Raw genomic sequence first — 23,510 nt, 5'->3', positions numbered from 1 at the left:
CTTCTGCGTTTAGTCAGTCATTACTATTCATCACGCTCTCATATCTCAGACTGCAGGCAGTGTAGAGGAGCTGGACTCCTGTTTAAATGAACGGAGCTGGTTTTGCCTCTTTGAAACCCCCATAAGTACAAACAGATGTGTAGCTCACTTTTCCGGCAGTTTCCTGTTCAGATGTTCATTTCATTGAACTCCTACACTCTGCACTCTTAGAAATAAAGGTTGTAAACTGTCACTGGGGCAGTGCCCCTCTTGTCACTGGGGTGGTCACCTCAAGGGTACATCTCAGTACCTTAAGTCAGGGAACATAATTGTACCATAATCCACTGAAATTATATTTTCTAAACTGTACTGACTCCACACACCCCGTCTCGACTCCAGGCTTTTTATTTTATTGTTCTGTTTTAAAACATTTGATTATGAAAAGGTACAAATATGAACTTTTCACCTGGGAAACATTTATTTAAGGTTCACAATTGGACCTTAAAACCACTGTTGTACCTTTGAGGGCACATTTACATTGTTTGTACCTTGATGAACAAACAATGTACCTGCACAGAACCTTTATTTCTAACCATGTACCAGACTGTTGCTGAATGTAATGAATAAAGCATTTATTGGTTTAAAAACAGTGCAAGTGCATAAAAAGAAGTATCTGAACAGCAAAATGTCACCTTTTTTAGCAGCGCTGGATTATTGACTGGGCCAGCTGGGCCAGTGCCAAGGGCCTCTGACTGGCAGGGGTCTCTGGGGGGCCTCAGATCACAAGGGTTAAGCGGGTTAACATACTTGGGACCATCCACTGTATGTAATGTAAATATTAGATGCATGCATAGCAGTACAAATGACAAAATAAATGAAATAAATGGAAAAAAAAGAAAAGAAGCTGTTCTCAGGCCCCTCAGGTTTTATATTATTATTAACTCGATTTATTATATCACTGGGATCCTATTAGGATGTTTTAGATGGAGCGTAATAGTGATGTTAGCGTTTACTCCTCCACGTGAGTGGGACTACTTCTGCTTTTTCATTACAACTCAGTTTCCTTTTAAGGAACGTATGAAGAAATCACGAAACGAGTTTGTCTTCGGAGATCTTGCACGACTGTTACGATGTAGACACAATGAGAAATTACACAGTAAAAAGGCTGATTTTGTTTACTTTCAGAACAAAACAGAAACAACCTCGCGTTTGCCCAAAGTGCACACAATGAGCACATCCTCTACAGCAGGGGTTCTCATTGTTTTTCACGGCGTGACTTATTTGAGGTTTCAAAGTATTTCCGACCACCTGTTTGACAAAATTATTACGTCTTCTAGCACCACTTTCACGACCTCCCTGAGACCCCATCCCCACCCCCAGGTTAAGAACGACTGCTCTACAGAGAAAACACTTCTGTACATTTTAATGCACATTTACTGTTTGACAGCTGAATTGAACATACATCTAGAAGAAAAACCATCAAATGCGCCCTGTGCAAAAGTCATGGCACACATCATATTTTGTGCTTTATTGTTAAACTCAGCTCAGCTGTGCACTGCAATGCAGAGGAACGTCATACAGAGGTGTGTTCTCTGTAGAGGATGTGTTAACCTATTTTTGCTTAGAAAATCAACAAAACATGTCATTTGATTACATGTCTATAAACCTTTGCATACACAACACTGACCGAATGACCTAAAATAAAGACTCTTTCAGTGGAAATAGAGGGCAAAAGTGTGGGGAAACCCAATCTTGGCCTCCCTGGATTCACAGAACTCCAAAGCGTGTGTCATTTTTTAAAATATTCAGCATACGAATGTCATTTCCACACAACTTATAATGAATGTAACTCTAATTAGACTTTTAAAACAATTTCATATTTATGTTAAATTCAAATATATCAGAAGTTGTCTGCCCAAGCTAATACAACAGGCCATGCTGTTTGCCATTTATGCTCAAAATCAGTGAAAATGTCTTTGCTGTATAGACTAATTCAGTTCAGATGAACTTTTTTAAACATTACATGCAACTTTGGATAGTTTATTTGTATTACAGACTCTGATGCAGCATTCATTTTTTATTGAGGTCCATTTTCTGAATGATTTGGGCAGCAAAAAGCGCCAGTATTTACAGAAACAGCCTTAAGTAAACAGCAGCTGGCAGTGCTCTGTCCTGTTTGTAATCATACTGTGTGACCTTGCTGTGTCAGAGTGTGGGTAGCCATCATTTCACAGTCTATTTCAGAAACAGGATACACTTTATTATTCTTGAAAAGTCACATAAGGCAACATATGAAACTCAACAGGCAAACAAACTTACATAATGAATAAGCATGCAAAATTACACTGAACTGGTAAATGAAACTGGATATTAGAAGAAACAAAACAAAATACAGTACGACACAAAGTTTTGTTCATTCTGGAGGAAAATGTGAGAGAAGAGGTGCATTAAAATGCCAACGGTACAAAACCTGTTTGGTTACTGAGTAAGTACACTTGGAAATTCACATCCTGCCCTGTTTGTCTTGACATAGCAATAAAGTCATAAAGGTAACAGTGGAGTCTAAATCGTGTTGTCGGTTTTGTGTTAATGTTTTCTGTTTTAGTGCTGAATTAAAAGTCAGAACGCTTCATATATACAGTAGACAGTTAACAGCGTCGATGTACTCGTAGGAGAGAGGAAGTTCATTTGGAATGAGATGACTCAGCAGAGAGAAGCTATCATGCATGTTGTCTACACATATGAACAACGTGAACGTGAATATGCCTACACGGTCACAGACACACTCGCTCTCATGCCTCAGTATTTCTTTTAGCAATCAGCAAGAACGGTGACTTCTTTGAACCAGGGCAAACGATTGACGAGAGGAATCTGGCCTTCTGGAACGTCTACAATGAACTCATCTGCAGTGAAAACAAAGAGGTGAAAGTAAATGTAATGCTTTTGGGTCACACTGATTTTTTTAACGAAGAGCGAAAGTGTCTGCACTGTCTGCTATCGTCATTATCACTCACTCTGATCATTAGATATGATCCCATTATCTGTGGCTTGTCTACAGAGACACAAAAGAAAAGCAGCTTACGGAGATTTCACTAGTTCATGTGACTTCATTGCACGTGCTCTTTTACTTCAAATAAACATTACAAAAGGTTGGAAAACTGAGCTGGAGCTCTGTGAGTAAGTCACACTTTGGACTATCCCTTGTGAAAAAGAAACTGAATTACATCCATAGGACACGAAGTGTATAGAGAATACCAGAAGTACAAAAGAGTACAACAGTACAACAGAGTATACATTGAAGCATATAGAGAATACTAGATATTTTTTAACATATTTTACCTTTCATACTTTACTTTTTGTTTCAAAAGAACGTATTTTTAAAGTAACACACTTTAAATTATACTTTAGAATTTAGTATTTCTTTAACATACTGAAGCATACTTACTTTAATTGTCATCAACTTTAGTATATGATTTAAAGGTATATTGTAAAGTATGCTTAAGTATATTTTACTTGCACTGTATTTGCAATATGACTCAAACTAACTAGCAAATAAATATGGGATGCTATTTAGAACAGAAAAGTAGGTGCATACTAAGTGTACTAAACTATACTTTTTTGATTGTGATATACAGGCATTGAAACACCCGACAGCGTCTTCCTCAAAAACCAATAAGCTTAGTTTGTAACTGAAGCACTTCAGTAAATTTTAGTCAACTACTCAACTCAGGATTTAAACAAGCAGTTCATGCTCGAAAGCCCACCAATGTGGCTGATTTAAAGCAATTCTATAAAGAAGAGTGGGCTACCATTCCTGCATGGCGATGTGAAAGGCTGAGCCCCAGTTTTAAAATGCATTTGTTTGCCATTTTTGCTGCTAAAGGTGACACAACCAGTTATTAAGTTCAGGGGGCAATTACTGGTTCCTTATGTTCTCATGGTCTTTACATTTTCTACGAGGATATGAAACCATTTAGCATGACAAATATGCAAAAACAGATAAAATATGGACACTTTTCATGGCATTGTAAACATTTCTGTGTCAGAAAGCAGAGAAGGGGTTCATGGGTAAGGCTCACAGAAGTCACAGCATGCAAAATCTCAACTATGCATCAGCAATGCTGATTGGAAGGTAGCCCTGGGGGCAGGATGACCAGAACCAGCACAAAGTTAAATGGAGCAGTTTGGCTTGCAGAAGAGATGCAATATTATAAACATTTATAAGACCTATCTTCAAAAAATGAGTATCCATTCTTGGAGACAAAGAGGAGAAAATTCCTGTTAATTTTCTGTACACTCTTGTTTGTACACTGCCCACTAGTGTACACGTTCAGATTTATGGGGAAGTAACACCTGCTCACTAGAGCCTCCTGCTGGAACAAAACTTCTACAGGGAAACTATAAAATCACTAAAAAAAGGAGTAAGCGGGAAACTTACAACACTTTCAATCTCATAGGCACTGATGTGCTCACTGAGCATGTGGGACATCTCCGGGGACAAGGGTGGCTCCGGAGAAGAGCAGGGTGGAGGAGTCGTGCTGAAGAAACACAGAAACACAAAGGCATTTAACAAACAAACGAAGGGCAAAAATAGATTTTTAATGAAGAACGATCATTTACAGCATAGCATTGAAGGGGAATTCCACCGATCTTTCACATTTTCTGTATAATCTGTTTGTTAAAATGTAAACAAAGTGGTTGCAAATACACTGCCTGATGTCTGAGGCATTGTTTTTCAATAGTTTTTTGGAAGGCTTTGGCCTAAAACATATTTTTACATGCCAGAACGGGATATGCAGGGTGTTCTCAGGTAGAATTTTATTATAGTGGCATCTGTCTTAAGCAAACTTACAAGCAAAACAACATGGAGTACCACAGACCACATGCTTACACAGCAACTGAAATAATACCCAGAAGTTTATTCCTCAGTTTGAGCAAACAACAAAAGTTTCCATCGCCTTTCTTATTTACGGCTGGTAAAAAAAAAAAAGAGAGATGGTGCCCACCGGTGCTTCTATATATGCACCAGCGCTCAGAGCAATTAAATCACTGCATCACATCTAAGAATCAAACACCAATATAGCTCTTACACACTGCCCCCTAGTGTGGGATGTAATGCACACAATATAAAAATTCTGAAGGACCTGGTAAAAATACATTTAACATATACAATAACCTACAAAATGTGAATGCAATTATTCTAAATGATTAGTGTTACAAGAGTCCACATGCGCACAATATCTAAAACATTCTAGTCCTTGTAAAAGTCCTTTTAGTCTGTTGCTTCCAGACTTACAGTGTGCACTAAACCTCACGAATCAGGCTTAGCTTCTAAGGCTCTTCGCAGAAGCCATGATGCTCTTGAAGCTGTAGCATCAGCAACAAGGACAATGTCACCTAAGATTTCCTCCGAGCTTGCGACTATTTTGTCTCTCTTGTATCACTGCCAAGTATTCACTGAGCCACCGTTTCCAAAACTACTCTGTGATATATTGTGCTAGTCTCAATCTCCTCACATAACAGTCCCTCTGATCCAAGAGTCCAGGAGGCGAGGTTGGTTTTCCTTTCAACAACAAGATATAATTTGATGTGAGAGGCTCCAAGTACTAATACTGATTCGACCTCACACAAGACCGTTTGCAGTCTTTAATCTTCAAGCACTTGGTGGTTAGGAACTGTCTTGAGAATTCTACTAACCGACCTCATCAAATGTTCCCACACACCACCATGACGGGATGCAGCTGGAGTACTGAAATTCCCCTTCACTCCCTCCCGCAACAGGGAATTCAGAATCTTTGTGTGGGTCACAGTGTGCAAAGCTGCACACTAGTCTTTGATGGATATGACGCAAAAAAAACGGTGATACATGAAGATCCTTTGAAAGTATAGCGGGATGCTCTGCTTGTTATGGCGATGCTGGCTTGTTCATGAGTCCATCGTCCAACAATGGATCGGGTTATTACCGTTGACTGTCTTTGCTAACATGCTTGGCACCAGTCGTTAAACCTGACATCTCCTTCGTAAATCACTGATTTTGCACAAACCACATGACTGCCTTCCCTGCCCTTACCACATCCTCCGGACTGAATTCCTTACCAGTGATGTCGAATCAATCTTTCGGTTTCAGATTTCTGTTCTCCAGCGTTTTCGCTGACGGTCTGAATTTCTTTTCTTTTTTGTCGCAGCATTAGGAGAACTTGGTCTCAGCATCCAAGCGATGGCTACTTTCATTTTTTCCTCAAGAAGAAAAGTAACTGAGAAACAAGTCAGTGTATTTTTTTTTTCCATCCTTAACAATTTTTACTCACTTAAAAATTCCTTTTAACCTCTGGATCATCATCAGAGATTACCTGGGGACTTGAATCAAGCCCGGGCCATTCCTCTGAGAACTCTGGTCCTGTTATCCATCTACAACTTGTTACAAAGTCATCATCTTTCATTCCTCTTGAGGCATCAGCTGGGTTCATTATGGTATTATTGAACATCCATTGCTGAACCTTAGTTGCTCCTTGTATTTCAGCAATTCTGTTGGCCACAAAAGTATGGAAACACTTAGTTTCATTACTTATTTACTTACTTATTTACTTATTTAGAACTGTTGCCCCGTCTGTCCAAAACATTAATCTTTCTAATATCTAACCTGTAATTCTTGCAGCAACATTCTATCAATATAGAATTGACATCAACGAGGAGTGCCACAATCATCTTGACTAGCATCCGAAATATTATGAAGCTGTAATTAGACTGATTTTCCAAAATCAGTGGGTTTAGCCCCAGAAAAGGCCAACGTTTTATCACACACTTCTATAACCTATCAATAGCTCAAACAGTTTGCATTGGAGTCCCTGTAATTACTGATTAATGCTGGCTTTGAACTTGAAGTTGTCATCTTCGGCACACCACTGTAACAAACATGCTTTAAATGGGAAGATCGTCTTTGTCCAGATCCAGATCTTTCAGTTCTTCTGCTCTGCTCTCCTTTGGAACAGACATTAGCACTGAGCGATTGTTGCTTGTCCATTTAGACAGATTCAAGCCTCCCCTTGGTTCTCAATCATCTGCACTACATTCCTTTCTGAAGAGACAGCTTTAAGACAGTCATCCACATAGAGGTTGTTCTAGACTGTTTTGACCACATTTGCTGGGAAAACAAACTGATATCAATAGTAGTTTTTCCTCAGTGCATAATCTGCACAATCTGGGGACGATACAGCACCAAACAGATGTGCTGTCATTCAATACTGTACTGGAATTTCTCCCATATCATCTTTAGACCACCATAAAATATGCAGGAAGTCAACACGTCTTTCTGAGACCTTGACTTGAGGGTAAATAGCCTGGATGTCAGCCATCAATGCTGTTGGCTCCAGCCTAATTCTGGTGATGACTCCAAGAGGTGAACTTGTGAGCTCTGGGTCTTGCAAGACTGGAGAATTCAACGATGTTCCTTTGTACACAGCTCCACAGTCCAAAGCAAGCATCATTTTGCCCTTTTTTGTATGATGATGAAGAATGTACTAAACTTTTCCTTCGCGTAGACACAGCTGATACTCTCTGCATATCCATCCCCAATCATGTCAGCAAGAAGGAGTCCATAGTCATTACAAAACATCTGATTTTTTCCAAATTTCCTCTTAAAACGTAAAAGATGCTGCTCTGCAACTGAGCAATTGTTTGGCATGGCAGGATCCTCTTGTCTAAAGGGCAAGTCACGATAATAATGTCCATCTTCCAACACAGCTGAATCGGTTATGATATTACCAAACGTCACTTCTTCTCTTGACATGGAAGTGGTTTCTAAGCATTTCTCTTTCAAGTCATGGTTAGACCACTTCATCATCAAATCTCCAACTTTTCGTTGAAAATGTGGTTCACAGTTGCAACACAATCACTCCCCTGAATTTACAGTCATTGCCGACTTGAAGAGGAGATCCGTTGAGAGCCCGTGCTATTTTAGTTCTTATTGCATAATGTTTCTTGTCATTTACAAGGTTTATGCCACACTTTGAGTTTAAGTAACAAAAGTTTCCATTGCCTTTCTTCGTTACTGCTGGTAAAAACCTGTGTGGTACTCCGGTGCTCTCACTATGCTCTTGTGTCTATGGTACCACTATATACATTCACCGAGCACTTAGATATGAGGAACACCTTCTCATATCTACACTTATTGTCCATTTTATCAGCTCCACTCACCATATAGGTGCACTTTGTAGTTCTACAATTACAGACTGTAGTCCAGCTGTTTCTCTGCATACTTTGTTAGCCCCCTTTTACCCTGTTCTTCAGTGGTCAGGACCCTCACAGGACCACCACAGAGCAGGTATTATTTGGGTGGTGGATCATTCTCAGCACTGCACCGACACTGATGTGGTGGTGGTGTGTTAGTGTAAGTTGCGCTGGTACGAGTAGATCAGACACAGCAGTGCTGCTGGAGTTTTTAAACACTGCAGTGTCGCTGCTGGACTGAGAATAGTCCACCAACCAAAAATATCCAGCCAGCAGTGTCCTGTGACCACTGATGAAGGACTAGAGGATGACCAACACAAACTGTGCAGCAACAGATGAGCTATCAACTCTAACTTTACATCTACAACAGGGTGAAAGGCTAACAAAGTATGCGGAGAAACAGATGGACTACAGTCTGTAATTGTAGAACTACGAAGTGCTCCCATATAGTAACGGGAGCTGATAAAATGGACAATGAGCGTAGATACAAGGAGGTGTTCCTAGTGCTCACCTGTGCTCACCCTCACCACCCAGTGTTGGAAATAAATTGTTGCATCACATCTAAGAATAAACCACACATCAATATAGCTACCCAAAGAAAACATACCTTTTCAGGTTTACCACTATTACAAGTACAAATAAGAACTCATTTAATTTCACTGGTCATTTTGAATCGTAAATAAAATGGCTATATTTGTGCTATAGACACTGTAAACCCTGGTAACGAAATATGAACCACTGTAAAGAAATCGGTAAGTAATTGGTAAGTATCTCTACAATTAAACATTTCAAATCAAACCACTCTTTATGACTTTCAACATCTCGACGATTGAATTATGCAGAATTTTTTTAAAAATCGAGTGAATTCCCCTTTAAGCACTACACATAATATGTCCAGTGTTGAATGTTGCACAAAACATAATATACCAAAAACAAAACATACACTAGACATTAGCACTAGATTAAACATATATACAGAAATCCAGCCTATAAGAAGAAATACAATACTTGAGTGTAAAAATTTCATATACTCACTTCAGTGAGATGGGAATCAAAATTGTTGGTATGTATGGACAAACTGTGAAAGGAGCAATAAAAAGAGATGAAAATTGTTATGTTGTTATGTGCTGACCGAAAACCATCATTCATCACTTTAAACGGCCCAATTTCTACATTTTTTATCTTTTATTTTCTTGTATTTCATTGTTTCCCTCCAGTTATGATGTTCATGTGGGTTTATGTAGAATTTTTATCTTTATCTAACCTCTCTTAGAATTTAACAGGCTGTTTTTGTTACTGTGCCTTTAAGACTTTAAAAATGTAACAATGCTTACATTGTTAACAAGGCACAAAACTTTAACAATGCTTACATTGTTAACAATGCACAAAACTTTAACAATGCTTACATTGTTAACAAGGCACAAAACTTTAACAATGCTTACATTGTTAACAATGCACAAAACTTTAACAATGCTTACTTCAAACTCTATTTTTTCAAAAAATCAAAAAACATTTGCGTTTCATAAAAAAGGCCCTTTAAATATGTTAATAAACTCAATAGTAAATTGACTTTGACCGTCACCACAGGATGAAGTAAAGGTTTATAGACAGGCTGACTTGCCTCTGTTTGGTTGACTGTTATAATGTTTCCCAAATGCTTCATCCTTGGGGATGTCAGGGTAGAGGAACTTGAGTGGGTTCTCAGGGACGATACCATCAGCAATAACTTTATAGTCCCGTATGATATCCGCAATAGGAAGAGCGCTGAGACGGTTTTTGGTGTACGGTTCCACAGAGATGAACTTTGCCTCCCCTGTGGAAAGATCCAAAACTACTGCATCAGGTTACACAGCACTCTAATCCTGTTCTCATCCCAGCATTGAATTAAGACATTTTACATGCAGTCAGAAGGTGACTAAGCCCAGTGTGTGGAAGGCTCAGCATTTCAACATGCTGTAACAAGTGTAGTTATAAGGAAATGGGGCTCTCCTCATTTCCTCATCACTTCCAAAAAAGACAAGTGTGTTTGTTTCACTTCAGAATAATTTGTGTAATTTCTTATTAAATTATTCTACCACAGTTTCAAAAGATTTGGGACAGCATGTAAAATGATAATAAAAACAGAAAGCAGCGATTAGTAAATTCTGTTTGACCTGCTCTAAATTAAAGTAACATTTGATGTTTTACCTGTTGAACTTTGTTGTTTTGAGTAAATACACATAAATACTTTTGTGTTACATTCCCTTTCCTTTTAACAGCACTAAATATTCTAAAGGCTGAAGACATAAACGGATCCAGTCCTTCACCCTGGTAACAATTTGGATGGCCTTATTTCTTTGGCCCAAAGAACACAACGTCCATTGTTTCAACTGAAAGTTTGACTCATCAGACCACAATACATGTTTCTACTGTGTAACAGCCTGAGCCCAGAGAAGTCGGCAGTGTTTCTGGACATTGTTAATATGACTTCCACTGAGCGTAGTACAGGCTTAATTTGTGGATGCAGCGATGAACAGTGTTTATTGACAATGGTTTGTCAAAGTCCATTTGGTGATGTCCATCACAGAAACAAGCTGGTTTTTAATGCAGTACCATTTAGGGGGGTTAAAGGTCACAGACATTCATTTACCTTTACACACTGAGATTTTTCCGGATTCCCTGAATCTTTTGATGATATTATGCACGGTAGAGGGTGAAATTCCTAAAAGCCTTGCAATTCCTGGCTGAGGAACGTTATTTTTAAACTGTTAAATTTTTTTCTGATGCATGTTTGGCAAAGTAGTGAGCCTCACCATCATTGCACATAAAGGACTAGCCTTTCCTGGATGCTCCTCTAATGCCCAAGTATAACTGCATGTTTCTAGTCTTAATAAATTAAAAAAAAGGATATATATATATATAAAGATATAAATATATAATAAATATAATATATAAATATATATATATATATTGTTTTTAGCCTTTTGTGTGTATATATATATGTACTGTTTGTGTAGAACTTTTTTGGAATTTGGTTTGTGTAACTTTACGTTGTTTTACAAATGTTTTCATAGACTTCGCTACAAATACATATTCACTGTGTTTGTTTACACCTTTTTATGCACATCTATTTACAATTCTATAACTGTACACTCTGCTCCTGCTGTTTTCCCCAGCACACATGTATATTTTTCATTTTGCGTAATATTAATACAGAAACTTCACATATTGTGTGTCTCATTTTTTCAGTATATTTCTCTATATATATAGAGCTCTGAATATTGTCTTCTTCTTTTATGTATATATTGTGTTGTAGATCTGCAGAGAGTAAGTAAAGCCTCACCACAACTCTTCAAAACATTAAATTTGCATAGAGAATTTGCATTATTTTCTCAATTGTATGGGAAAGTTCCACGAAAGTTACAAAAGCACTACTTAAAATGGAGTAGTTTTATAGAGGAAGTTGTTTAACAAATTTGCATAGGATTTGTCTGGTTGACTGGTGCAGGTTAGAGCATTTGCAGAATTTCCCTAATTTCCCACAGCCCATGTGTTCATGTCAGCATTATGGCAAAGAACCCATTGAGTAGCAATAACAACATGCCACACAGCTGTGTCTGTTAGCAGGGTTTGTTATTCCTTTAGAGTGAAGTGGACTGGAACAGGACTATAATTACTGAGGAGTGGATTAATATCACTCCACAATTATTAATGTCACACAGCCAAATTGCACACACTCCTAAAATCACTCCTAACCATTACTGTCAGATTCTAAAACATACACACTGCAGATTCACACTGGATTAAAATCACTCCACAATTATTACTGTCAGACTGTAAAACTACACACACTGCAGATTCATACTGGATCAAAATCACTCCACAATTATTACTGTCAGACTGTAAAAACTGCAGAGTCTTGCTGCATTAAACCTCAGATCTCATTGCTAATATATAACATAATTTCTTCAGGTACAACTAGCTGGAATGCTGTTAACGTCTGACATCTTCCTAAAAAGGAGTGCTCACCGTTTTCCTGCTCCACCCAGGTGAACGTGATTCCTCCCAGGTGACTTTCACTGAAGCGCAGCAGAAAGGTGCCAGGCTCCCTGTCCTTCAGCAGAGCTCGCTCCATCTCCTTACTTACAAAACCCATGATGTAGCTACATAAGACACAGTAAACAGTACAGTTTATTTAACACAGACTGTCAGCAGCGCCTTTGACATATTTAAAGGTCACTGGCGCTTGTTGCTCTGTAATGCCACCTGTTGGACTGCTTTGGGTACAGCAAGTTTTTTTTAAAGGAATCTCAAACAGGTCCTGCAGGGCCACAGACTAGCACAGCTTGATGACTTACCTGCTCAAACACACCTAGAAATTCTAACAGGTGAGCTAAACCAGGTGTATATGAGAAGGAAAAACACCTGAATCCTGACCTGAATATGTCCAAAGGTCGCAAGAAAGCAGTGGTAGTAGATTCCTTTGCAAATTGAGCACACTAAGTTAAGGTGAGGTGGCACCATGCAGACTTGTTTTTCTGGCAAAACTATTTTTTATCTTCAAATCTGTTATTTTGAAATACAGCTGAGTGATGAACAAGCTGTCTCTCACCCATCAATCCAAACAGGAAGCAAGTGTTTCTTAATGAGCTCCAGAATTGAATCCAGCCACAGCCAGAAACTGAAAGACTTCCCTGGAATGTTTTCCTGAAACGCAGAAAAAGGAACATCATCTCATATCTCACATTCAAGATAGCTAGAAGTCAAACTAAGTACACACTGTGAAATTTGCAGAGTGGAACATTTGGAACTTACCTTGCAGAATTTAGACCAAGACACCTGGCAGTCATTATAAGAGGCGTGTTGACCTTAAAAAACAAAATTAACCACTTACAAAATTCAGTTTAAACCCCTAGAACACATTTTTCACAACAACAGCGTAACAAAAATCATCAAAAACAAAACACTGATCAACATAAAGCACATAATATTTCACAAAGTTTCACATAATATACTCTTCTAAACCTCTGAACTCACAAGCTTTCAGAACTAAGCAAATGTATAATATTATTTTTGATGTTATCACATTTCTGATTTTTTTTGTTTTTGCCATTTTTTCAGTTATAATTCAGAAATTATTGATTTTGATGGAAAATCTTTTTTAGATATACAGTACTGTGCAAAAGTCAGAAAACACCAATTTATTTAATCTCTAGCCAAAATATCCATTAAGTACATATAATGATTTTTTTTAGCATCACGAAAAAAAGCACAAAATGTTTATTTAACAGAAGAAATACACAGACGGCTCAGCAATTAAATGTAATATAATTCTTTTCATGAGGCTTCCTTTTAGTTTTTCAGAGAAATCTGCAGGGATATTTTTCCAAAGTTCAGTCTTAGAAGTTGGCTGTATTTTCTGCCTCTCACAATCCAAGTAATCCCAAACACATTCAGTGATGATCAATTATGGTATCTCTCAAAGATGAAAGCCTTAAGTGCTCTTTATCTGATGGGGACAGTTTTGATCTTGCACAATTGTTGGGTCCAGTTTTTTTCTATATTTAATCATTCTTTGAACAGTTTTAGAAATTCCTGCTTTTTCCCTTGTTTTTGTGTTTGACTTTGTCCTTCCTTAAGCAAGATTGTCTTGTATCTAAACTCCTCAGAAATATCTCCTAAAATAAATATATATATTTTTTTATTTTTTTGGATGTTAAACAAATGAAGGGTGGTCTCTGACTTTTGCACTGTACTGGGTGAGGTAACATACGTCATGGGTGATTTAACACAGATGGATGATTGATGATCAATCTAACATTCAGTGTTTTAAAGATCTTTGGGTGGTTCCTGATTTCTGACTCACCCTGTACTTCAAAATTATAGCACTACCATTTTGAGACTCACCCAGAAGTTTATCTCCCAGCATGCTCAGCTGCTCTTTGTTGAGGCCTCGTCCGGCGAAGCTGGAGAACTGCCAGCTCAGCACCTCGGAGAGCTGGCTCCAGCTAGCCCTCGGCGGGTTACTGAAGAACGCCAGGTTCTACAGGTTCACATCACAGACAGAGAGAGGGAAATTCAGGAGATGGAAGATTTACATTCAGTGTCGATTTAAAGATGAATCTTCTTTGAGATTTAATTCAGAGTAGTTTGATGCAAAATGGTTTACTGACGACACACATCGTATTTATAATAAATGCATGTATTGACTGTCTGCAAAGGAGCTTTTAGACACATTAAACTCCTCAGACATCTGGTTCCTATCACCACCACTGTGAACAATTCTGACTCAGTTAGTGTCTCTAGAACAGTCAATCAGAATCAATGGTTTCAATAATAAAAAACTTATTTGGTTGCAGGTAAGTGTATAAAATAATAGTAATATGTTAGTCCTGTACAGTTTCACAGGTTTTAAATACTTATCTGGACACTAAGAAGCTGTGAAATAAAAACTGAGAAGTGTTAGATGCGCCCAAAATGATGAACAAAGCTGCAGATGGCTCTAAAATGACTGGAGAAAGTATAGAGAATTTATTTAGAATATAATTAATATCTAGAATTTATCCTATCTCAAGGTAGTTAACTTAATAAAATTGTATTTAAATAGATGACTGCAGTATAGTATTTATTATTTTATTCACTTCTTGTTCATGCATGTCTTAAATTAATTAACAAAATATCTAAAGTACTGTTTGGTGAACAGTGTATATCATTTAAATTCATACTGTATAAGTTATTATTGTACATAAAACAACAACAATTTTTAATATGGGTCTAATTCCAAACTTCTAAAAAGGCAGCGTGCTTCTAACAAAAACACAACTGGTTGAACTGCAGATGTTCCAAACGTATATTCAGTATATTCAGAATAAATAAAGCACATAACGAAGATGCAGAGAAATACTGAATATATCTGAGCAAGAGGGCAGGGAGAATCGCTGACAGCCACTGAGTTAGCCACTATTGTTTGTAGCATAACAGCATTAACTGGGATTATCATTAGCATTATCTGATTGACATAAAAAAATCTCCAGATTTCATTTTATCACTAGCTGGCCAGCTTGGATATCTCACTACAGCAAATGAATTAGAGTAGCCAATGAAGAAAAGTAGCTATCTTACCTAATCTGAAAACAGTGGCTAATGAAATCCATTTTCACAAACAGTGAGTGGATTATTATTTATAATAATAATTATTATTATTATTAACATAATATATTTGTATCAAACTAACATTAAATGTTATATTAAGCCTCCAGCAACTTTTGAACAAAATGAAAATACAGTAAAAAGGCTTAAAACTGCTGATCAGACCTGCCCGAGCACTGTTTGGCCATTGTCCTTATATGCAAATCAGCACACTTCATTGACATCCCTAAGTCCAACAATCTCAACCTGCTATGCGACTGAAGCAGCACAGCAGCGAGAGTGCGAGTATATCAGTGAAACACACTTTACTTATACAGGTGGTGTTGTAGACCCCGTCTTACTGAAATCATTAGCCAGCTGTTACGTGGTGATGTCGTAAAGAAGGAAAAGTTTTTATTCACGGCATGGCCGAAATGAAAGGATGAACGACAGGGAGAGACAGACAGGTGAGTTAGCTTGAAAGGTTAGCTTTCGCTTGGTTGTTGGCTTTCACTCTGTAATGGGGCAGTCATGGGCTGGAGGTTAGGAAACCAGCCTTGTGACCGGAAGGTCACTGGTTCGATCCCCTCAGCTGACAGTATGTGACTGAAGTGCCCTTGAGCAAGGCACCTAACCCCCAACTGCTCCCCGGGCGCCGTGGATAGGGCTGCCCACCGCTCTGGGCAAGTGTGCTCACTGCCCCCAAGTGTGTGTGTGTTCACTAGTGTGTATGTGGTGTTTCACTGCACGGATGGGTTAAATGTGGAGGTCTAATTCCGATGTGTTCAGACACAGTTGGCTAAAAGGTCCATTTCCTTTCATTCATTTCATTCTCTGACTTGAACGAATTGCTTAAATAAGCCACCCAAGATTATGAGTGGCCAGTTTAAATCAAAATGGGAGTATTTTGGTGAAATACACTGGTTATTTATCCGACACTGGAACAGTATCTATAAGCCACAATTCATACATGTATACTGTCCACAAGAGCTAGGTTAACTTACTCAGGAGATATTTTATCCCTAGAGCCATTAGGCTCTTCAACTCTTCCCAGTGGGGCCAGAAGAGAAGAGAGAAGAGGGATGAGGATAGATTAGGACTAAATCTCTCAGGCTAAATTACAGGTTTACTTTACTGTCTGCACATATGGACACCTTACTGCACATATTGCACTTCTGCACATCTGGACACTCCACACCTAATCACTTTATTTCAGTACCAATATATACACATATTTATTCAGTATTGTCATTATATGCTGTTACCTGTGCCTCCTTGTACATTCATTATTGCACTGCCTTTTTATTTCAGGATAGATCTATTGCATATTTTTTGTTTATTTTTTTGTATATTTTTAGTTGTACGTATGCCTGTAGGTTTTTTTTGGTATATATTCTTCTTTTTATATTGTATCACCATTATTATTATAACCGTCCTGTGTTGTGTGACTACTACTAACTGCTAAATTTCCATCGGAGATCAATAAAGTATCTATCTATCTATGCATCTATCTAACCTGTTTCGAAAGACACAGCTTTAAAGGCAGCAAAAAACAGGTTTGGGCGGGCTGGAGTGCATCATGTCTCTCCAGTCCTGCCTCAACCTGTTCCAACCTGACTCAATTCAAGTCTCAATACTAAAGAGTAGCAAAAGCTCTGTGTGATCATGTGGAAAAGCTGAGTGTGATGAAATGAATCTCGGGGTATCTTGGCCTATTTGTCCCACACATGCAGCATGCTGGGGCAAAGCATTTGTAGATGTTGCACTGATTTCACTAATCGTACCTTTGGCTCATCTGTCAGCAGGTTGTACCACATGACTGAAGCCCAGCCCGCTGGAAGCTGGCTGACATTGGAGATCACCACCAACGGCAGGGAGCAGGTCTGCACAGTGGAGAGAAACACATGGACGCACAAGGACAACCCAGAATAAATAACCAGAATACAGTACCATCAGTCTATAATTCAGTACTTCTGTCATGCTGTTTTATCTTGTATCATTTTAATATATTTTAATAAAGTTATACTTTATTTTAACTTTATTTTCAGTATAACGGGATCCAGTGTGCAGTTATTCTCTAGGTTTTAGCTGACGAATCATTGTCATATAAATATGTATTGCAATTAACAATTTACTTGTCTTTTCTTATTACTTGTCTAAAACTACTAAAACAGCCAAATTGGCTGATTAGCCTTCTTGCTTCCTAGCTATGCTTACGTAGTGGCTAAAATTGGCTGTAGTGTTGAAATTACACACTACACTGTTACGTGCGGACATACACACTCATACAAATGTCTACAGTAACACAGAATCATGTGTAGAGTCAAGAAAAGCTACATCTGTCTTGAGAGTGAAAATAAAAGCGAAAAAGCTGCTAGCGTACATGCTAAAAATGTTAGAATTAGCCAGACAGCTAATCAGTAAACAAAGAGAACTTGTGCTCCTCTCTTACACTGCAAAAAAATGGTCTCTTGTCAAGTAAAATGATCTTAAATATAGACAATCCCTGATAGCAAGAGGATAGTGGACCACTGTCGGCCCACTGATGGCAAAGCTGGAGGTCCAGTGGCGTTTTGCTGAAACAAGTGAAAAATGTCTAAAAATAAGCCAGATAATCTTATACTAAGTGCACAACCATCTCAAAATGGGAAATATTAGATATATCGACTAGATTTTAGAACATTTCACTTGCCAAGACAACATTTTTTTCAGTGTAACATGTTAGAGCACCAAGCTAGAACTTTGTGTCCTGATGTGTCTCTCAGTGAACGCATTTACTGCTTTTTTATTTATTTATATTCATTAGCCTCAACGCACCCAATGCACAATTTGTTGTGGCACAGTATGATTGTGAAATGTAATGGCTGTGCAAAGTTGCAGCCGACTTAAATAACTGTCATCATCTCAAACAATTTCAGTCATCTCAAATAACTGCAATAGCGATCATAGCAGATACAGAGACAAATAACAGAAGGAACATGTGAAGGTCTTTGGAAATGGCATCTCTGACTTGGTATTGTAATTCAAACTGTTGAAACAGACCTCCAGGTCAATGTCCAGGCCCTGCAAGCACAGCATGGCCTCAAAGCTGAGGGAGTGCAGCTCCTCTGTCACTGTTAGCGGACCCTGCAATAGACAAGTAGCTTTCAGCACATCTAAAAGGCCAACTGAAGTTCATTTACGCACAGTTACAATGCTTCACCAAGCACAAAACCAGACTCCCCCGTCCTAGAGACTATGTATGAAGTTTAAACGGAACTGACAATGATAGTGCTTCAGTCCTTTAATGCACAATAAACAGCAGATCAAAGTCTGAAGGTGGCAGAAAGCGAGTGGCTGTATTCTCACCTCATTTCCTTTGGCTCCACTCATGCATTTCTTCTCTTTCAGCTGCTGTAGAGAAGAAACACTCATTTAACCCAGTGACACTAAGTCCGAAAGACAGGTGTCCACCGCCCTGCACCTGAAATTCTCTGCTCAAACAAGCCATGCCCTGGACAGGGAACCACTGCTGGATAGAGATGCCTATTTTTCTACATTAAAGAATGGTTCAGCAAAAAAAATCACATTTACACAATCGTAATGTAGTCAAATGTAGTCAATCAGCCAAGACTTGTTTGTTGTATACGTTTGCTTTTTAGTAATACAAGAAACAGAGCTGTAATTCACCCGAAAATATATACCTGATAGCTACATTAGCCTTGCAGCTTCAGTGATCAGATGCTGATCAGATGCATGAAGGGGAAATTGTGCAAGCTTGATGTTTCATTTAAAGCTCTGCAACTCTACTACTCCGAAAGTGGTAATTAAGCCCCTTGGTAGCTAAATCCACTACTTTAGAGCTAAGAAAGCACCAAACTGTGCATATTCAATATGAGATCAGTTCTAATTCTAATACTAAATACAATGTCCTGCTGGTAGCAGTGCTAGCCCAGCTCAGTCTTTACACCAGCTATGTTTTATTTGCTAATTGCAAGTGATACAATGAAAATATTTATAAAAAAAAAGTGTTATATTTGCTGCCCAGCAGCAGACTTTTAGCAAGTTTTGGTTTATCATTTGAAAAAAAGCTGTATTTGACACATTTTCATCTCTAATTTGGCGCAACTGGCTCTCCAGAGTTCCCCATAACCTACTGATAGGCCTGTGTACAAAAGCCTCTGCTCAAATATGCTTCTCTGCAGGCGAATAACTGAAATTACAGAATAAGTTATAAAGTACCAGATGTCTGAACTCCACTGATAGACATCCATTTGAAGACTCTTCCACGTCCATTACTTTGGTGTTATTGGTGGGGATGAAGAATTGCCTGGTACTACAGAAAAAAACAATACAGTCACAACCTCCTACAAACAGGTGAAACATAACAGTAACACTTGAAACCTGCTACATAACACTAACATAACCATGCCATAAACATGATTTTGTTCAGTAGGGTTCAAGTAAATTGTTACCAAGATAACACTAATACTGTAGATAATACAAGATAACATAAATAGTAAACATGAGGAATAACTGAGTGCTTTCAGTAAAGAGGTGGACATACTGTGGCCTGATCACAATCGTGGTGTAACGGCACACAAAATTAAAAAGTAAGGAGTGCTTGAATAGAAGCATTGTGTTCATATGTCAATGTTAATATGTTAATGTTTGCAATGTTTACAAAGGGCATATATTTTCAGGTTCAATGCAATATTAAATTTCCCTGGAATCAACATTTATTTAGATTTTTGATATTTTTCTGTTGAAAAAAAGACTCTACAGTGCTCTAATTATAAACTACTCAAAACTGGGTTTCCCAAAAGCATCTTAGTACAAACATAATTCTTAAATAGCAGAGAAAGTGTTTAATGTGATGCTCAGTCTAAGAATTTTTTGTACTAAGAATTACGTTTGTACTAAGATGCCAACAGGTAACACTTGCCACACCACCCTCTAACAAAATAAACCCCAAAAAAACATGTATTGATAAATCATTTATAAATCCACAATTTATAACTGATTTCTAATATAATATTGGCGATACAGGTTTAAACTGAATATGCCGCTTTAAATTAGATTTTTCGTTATGCATTGTAATCATCATTGGAACAAAAGTCTCTGCAAAACGCAAGCAAAATAAAAATGTATTTTCAGCTTTGTTATATCATGTTCTTTACACATCAAAAATGTGGCACCGGCATTGAGAAACAGCACTGAAGGGAAACAACAGATCAAATAGCAGAAACGGGCGCTTTTCTGATTGAGGTCTAAAGGGCTAAAGTAACACTGATAGGATTGCTGGCTTGCTTTATCTATTCAGTGTAATCTGTATGAGGATCTAAGTTCCTTTAATCTTTCAATAACTGAGGAATATTCCTATTGAAGTAAATTTCCTCTGAACCATATTTCTATATGAGCCTACATGAGCCCCCTCCCCCACACTCTCGCTTTATAACACTGAGGCTTGGCCTAGAAACAACAGGAAGCTGCTGTTCTCACTGAGGTTTGGTATACTCACACTTTGCCGCTTGGGAGGTCCCTGCGTACATAAACAGCGAGAGAAGAAGAGAAGTCAACAAAAATATTCAGTCTGGATGCGAACTTTCGCAAGTGTACCTCTAATATCTACTGAAATACAGAAGAGGAAAATACTGCTGAAGTCTGTAGTGTTAAGCTTATCGTCACTTTACAGTGACTTTACAGGAGAAGCCAAAAACGTTCTTAACTTTCAATGTAAGTTAATGTAAAGGGTTTTAAGTGATTTAGGACAGACCAGTTCTATAGGTATGTTCATTATGTTCATTATGTAAGGACAGCCATCATGTCTAAATGATAAAAAATTTAGACATAAAAATAAAAATGGACAAAACTGGAGATGTACAATTTTTTTTTCTTTTTTTGGAAAGCAGTATTATATTTGTTGAAACGTTATCAAGCAAATCTGTGATAATTACAATGCGATTTAAATGTGATCCAACAACAACAACAATAATAATATTTGTTTGTTTGTTTATTTATTTATTAACTCACTTGTCAAATGTTGTCTTCACTTTCAGCTGATAGTCAACTTCAGGTAGCTTAACCAACAATCTGAAATACACCCAAGAAAACATCTAAGAACGCATGAAATAAACACATATTTCACTTAAAAAAACACTAAATTGTGGGAAATAATATTCCAATGAAATTCAAATGTCATAAATTTTTCTGGAAAAGACTATACTTTTTTTGACAGCCTGTAATAACCTGCTTTTTATGACAGAATTTGGATCAGAGCGCAACAAAAACACTGTCCTACTCTGCTAAAGTTACATTAGCTCTGCTAAATTGTCAAATACAAAATACAGATGTGGCTGCTTTACATTTGAACATTGTTTAACTATTTAAATAACCTGGTACCACTTTCAAAATAAGGCTAACTTTAAGAAGAGTTTATGAATTGTTTACATTTAGTTTATTGATGTTATTAATTAGGTCATACACACTTTAAAAATCATTAGCAGTTAAAGCACATAAATAATAAGGGCAACCTGTTGCTTGCCAAATAGTGAGCCCCCTTTCATCTGCACTGTTAAAGCTACTTTGTCTTCTCCATCACTCAGCATTAAACCTGTCAGCCTCATCACATATTCATATTCATCAGATACAACAGCTCACTGTTACCCTTTTTATTCATGTGCTATGCCTGCTTATTAATGATTTTCAAGTGGTTATGACCTAATTAATAACATTATTAAACTAATGCTAGACCATTCATAAATCCTTTAGGGATAATCTTAACATGCAGTGGTACGGCTTAAAATTTTGAACATCAAATAAGTCAATTTACGATTTTTAATAGAAACATAATCTTTTTTATTAGTCTTCCATTCTTCTTATTTGAAGTTCAATAAAATTAAAATGTAAAGCATCAGTTTTTTAAGTAAAACATCAAATAATGTTTTGCAGTTTATGGGTACTTTGTATTTGAACATTTTTTTGGGGGGGTCATATGGGGTCATACTGCAAACTGATCGAGTCACAAAGAAACTAGATCTAAACCAGAGGAAACAAAAGTCTGACTGTTTCATTGGAATATGGGCTTTCCCTTTCTGGTGAAATTTACTGACTGACTCGTTTAAAAACCATGTCCCGTACCTGACTTTGGTGGTGAACTGCACTTGTGTCTTAATGATCAGAGGTTTCTGCGGGTGTGTTGGCATGCACGGCTGCTTCTCCACCACAAAGGAGCTGCAAACCAATAATCAGATACTGAATGAGGTTACAAGGCCATCACGTCTGCCAAATTTCATGAGTGCCAAACAATCTAGCAAATCACTTCATGACTTGCAAAGAGGCAAAAAAGTCCAGAGACTACATAAACCACCAGGAGTGTGCACAACCCACACACAGCAAAATCACCAGTGTCAGACTAACGGTAGCTGTGGTGATTTACTAATGGTGACTCTCCACAGCACGTACGTGACTATAATAAGAGTGTCTATCATCACTGGACAATGTGCAAGACATCTGTGTGTAAATGTAAATGTTCAAAGTCCTGGTGTTGATAAGACAGCATGCACTGCAACGATCTGAAACATTTTCAGACATAGGTGCACAAAAGCAGGTCATCTGCACACCTACAGGCCCTTTCTCCACATATGCACCTACACTCCACACTCTCGGGTCAGGATTGTTTTTCTGCGTACACGCTGTTTGGATCCACAGCCGCATGCAAAGGTTTGGGAGCCTCTGGTCAAATGAGTTACACGTCCTCTACAGAGAACACATTTCTGCACTTTTTAATGCACAGATACTGCTTATTAGCTGATTTTTACATATTGGGAAAAAAATATAAATGTGGCCTGTGCAGAAGTTATGGCAGATTTTATATTTAATGTTTTATTTGTTTTGAATGTGTTCAACTCAGCAAATAAATAGAAATTGTGCATCAAAATTAGCATTAAAATACCATAATTAGGTCTGTTCTCTGTACAGAATGTCTTCATTTATTTTGGCTTAGACAACCAACAAAACATGTCGTTTGGGTGTTCAAACTTCTGTGTGCGACTGTACAACAGTTACAAATTCGGATATGAGGAATGTTTTTCCTTATTTTTGCTATTTTCCACCTTTTAGAAAAACAGTAGGTGTCAAAACTATGAAATAATACATGCAGAATTATGCAGAGAGCACAAAAGTGTATTAAATCAAATCAATCTTCTATTTTTGGGTTC

General features: G+C 37.8%; 1 protein-coding gene across 4 annotated transcripts in view; it reads right to left on the bottom strand.

The window, feature by feature from the left end:
• Positions 1 to 2,217: 2,217 nt before the first annotated feature.
• stat4 (signal transducer and activator of transcription 4) overlaps positions 2,218 to 23,510 on the bottom strand; it is a 39,743-nt gene continuing 18,450 nt past the window's right edge. Inside the window, exons 10-25 of one of the 4 annotated variants that reach the window (XM_036586488.1) lie at positions 22,432 to 22,524; positions 21,325 to 21,384; positions 20,813 to 20,833; positions 19,534 to 19,627; positions 18,661 to 18,705; positions 18,355 to 18,438; positions 17,097 to 17,195; positions 14,092 to 14,227; positions 13,000 to 13,052; positions 12,797 to 12,891; positions 12,214 to 12,347; positions 9,827 to 10,018; positions 9,241 to 9,283; positions 6,330 to 6,504; positions 4,418 to 4,517; positions 2,218 to 2,882 (exon numbers count right to left, since the gene is read on the bottom strand). In XM_036586488.1, coding sequence (XP_036442381.1) covers positions 4,449 to 4,517; positions 6,330 to 6,504; positions 9,241 to 9,283; positions 9,827 to 10,018; positions 12,214 to 12,347; positions 12,797 to 12,891; positions 13,000 to 13,052; positions 14,092 to 14,227; positions 17,097 to 17,195; positions 18,355 to 18,438; positions 18,661 to 18,705; positions 19,534 to 19,627; positions 20,813 to 20,833; positions 21,325 to 21,384; positions 22,432 to 22,524 — 1,393 coding nt within the window. In that variant the 3' untranslated portion in view covers positions 2,218 to 2,882; positions 4,418 to 4,448. The remainder of the gene's footprint in view (positions 2,883 to 4,417; positions 4,518 to 6,329; positions 6,505 to 9,240; positions 9,284 to 9,826; positions 10,019 to 12,213; positions 12,348 to 12,796; positions 12,892 to 12,999; positions 13,053 to 14,091; positions 14,228 to 17,096; positions 17,196 to 18,354; positions 18,439 to 18,660; positions 18,706 to 19,533; positions 19,628 to 20,812; positions 20,834 to 21,324; positions 21,385 to 22,431; positions 22,525 to 23,510) is intronic. The other 3 variants (XM_036587286.1, XM_036588073.1, XM_036588882.1) reach the window with 3 other exon arrangements.

This window comes from Colossoma macropomum, unplaced genomic scaffold, assembly GCF_904425465.1.
Source record: "Colossoma macropomum unplaced genomic scaffold, Colossoma_macropomum, whole genome shotgun sequence".
NCBI lineage: Eukaryota > Metazoa > Chordata > Actinopteri > Characiformes > Serrasalmidae > Colossoma > Colossoma macropomum.
The sequence above is the reverse complement of the archived record's forward strand: the minus strand, read 5'-3'. Positions and strand labels throughout refer to the sequence as shown.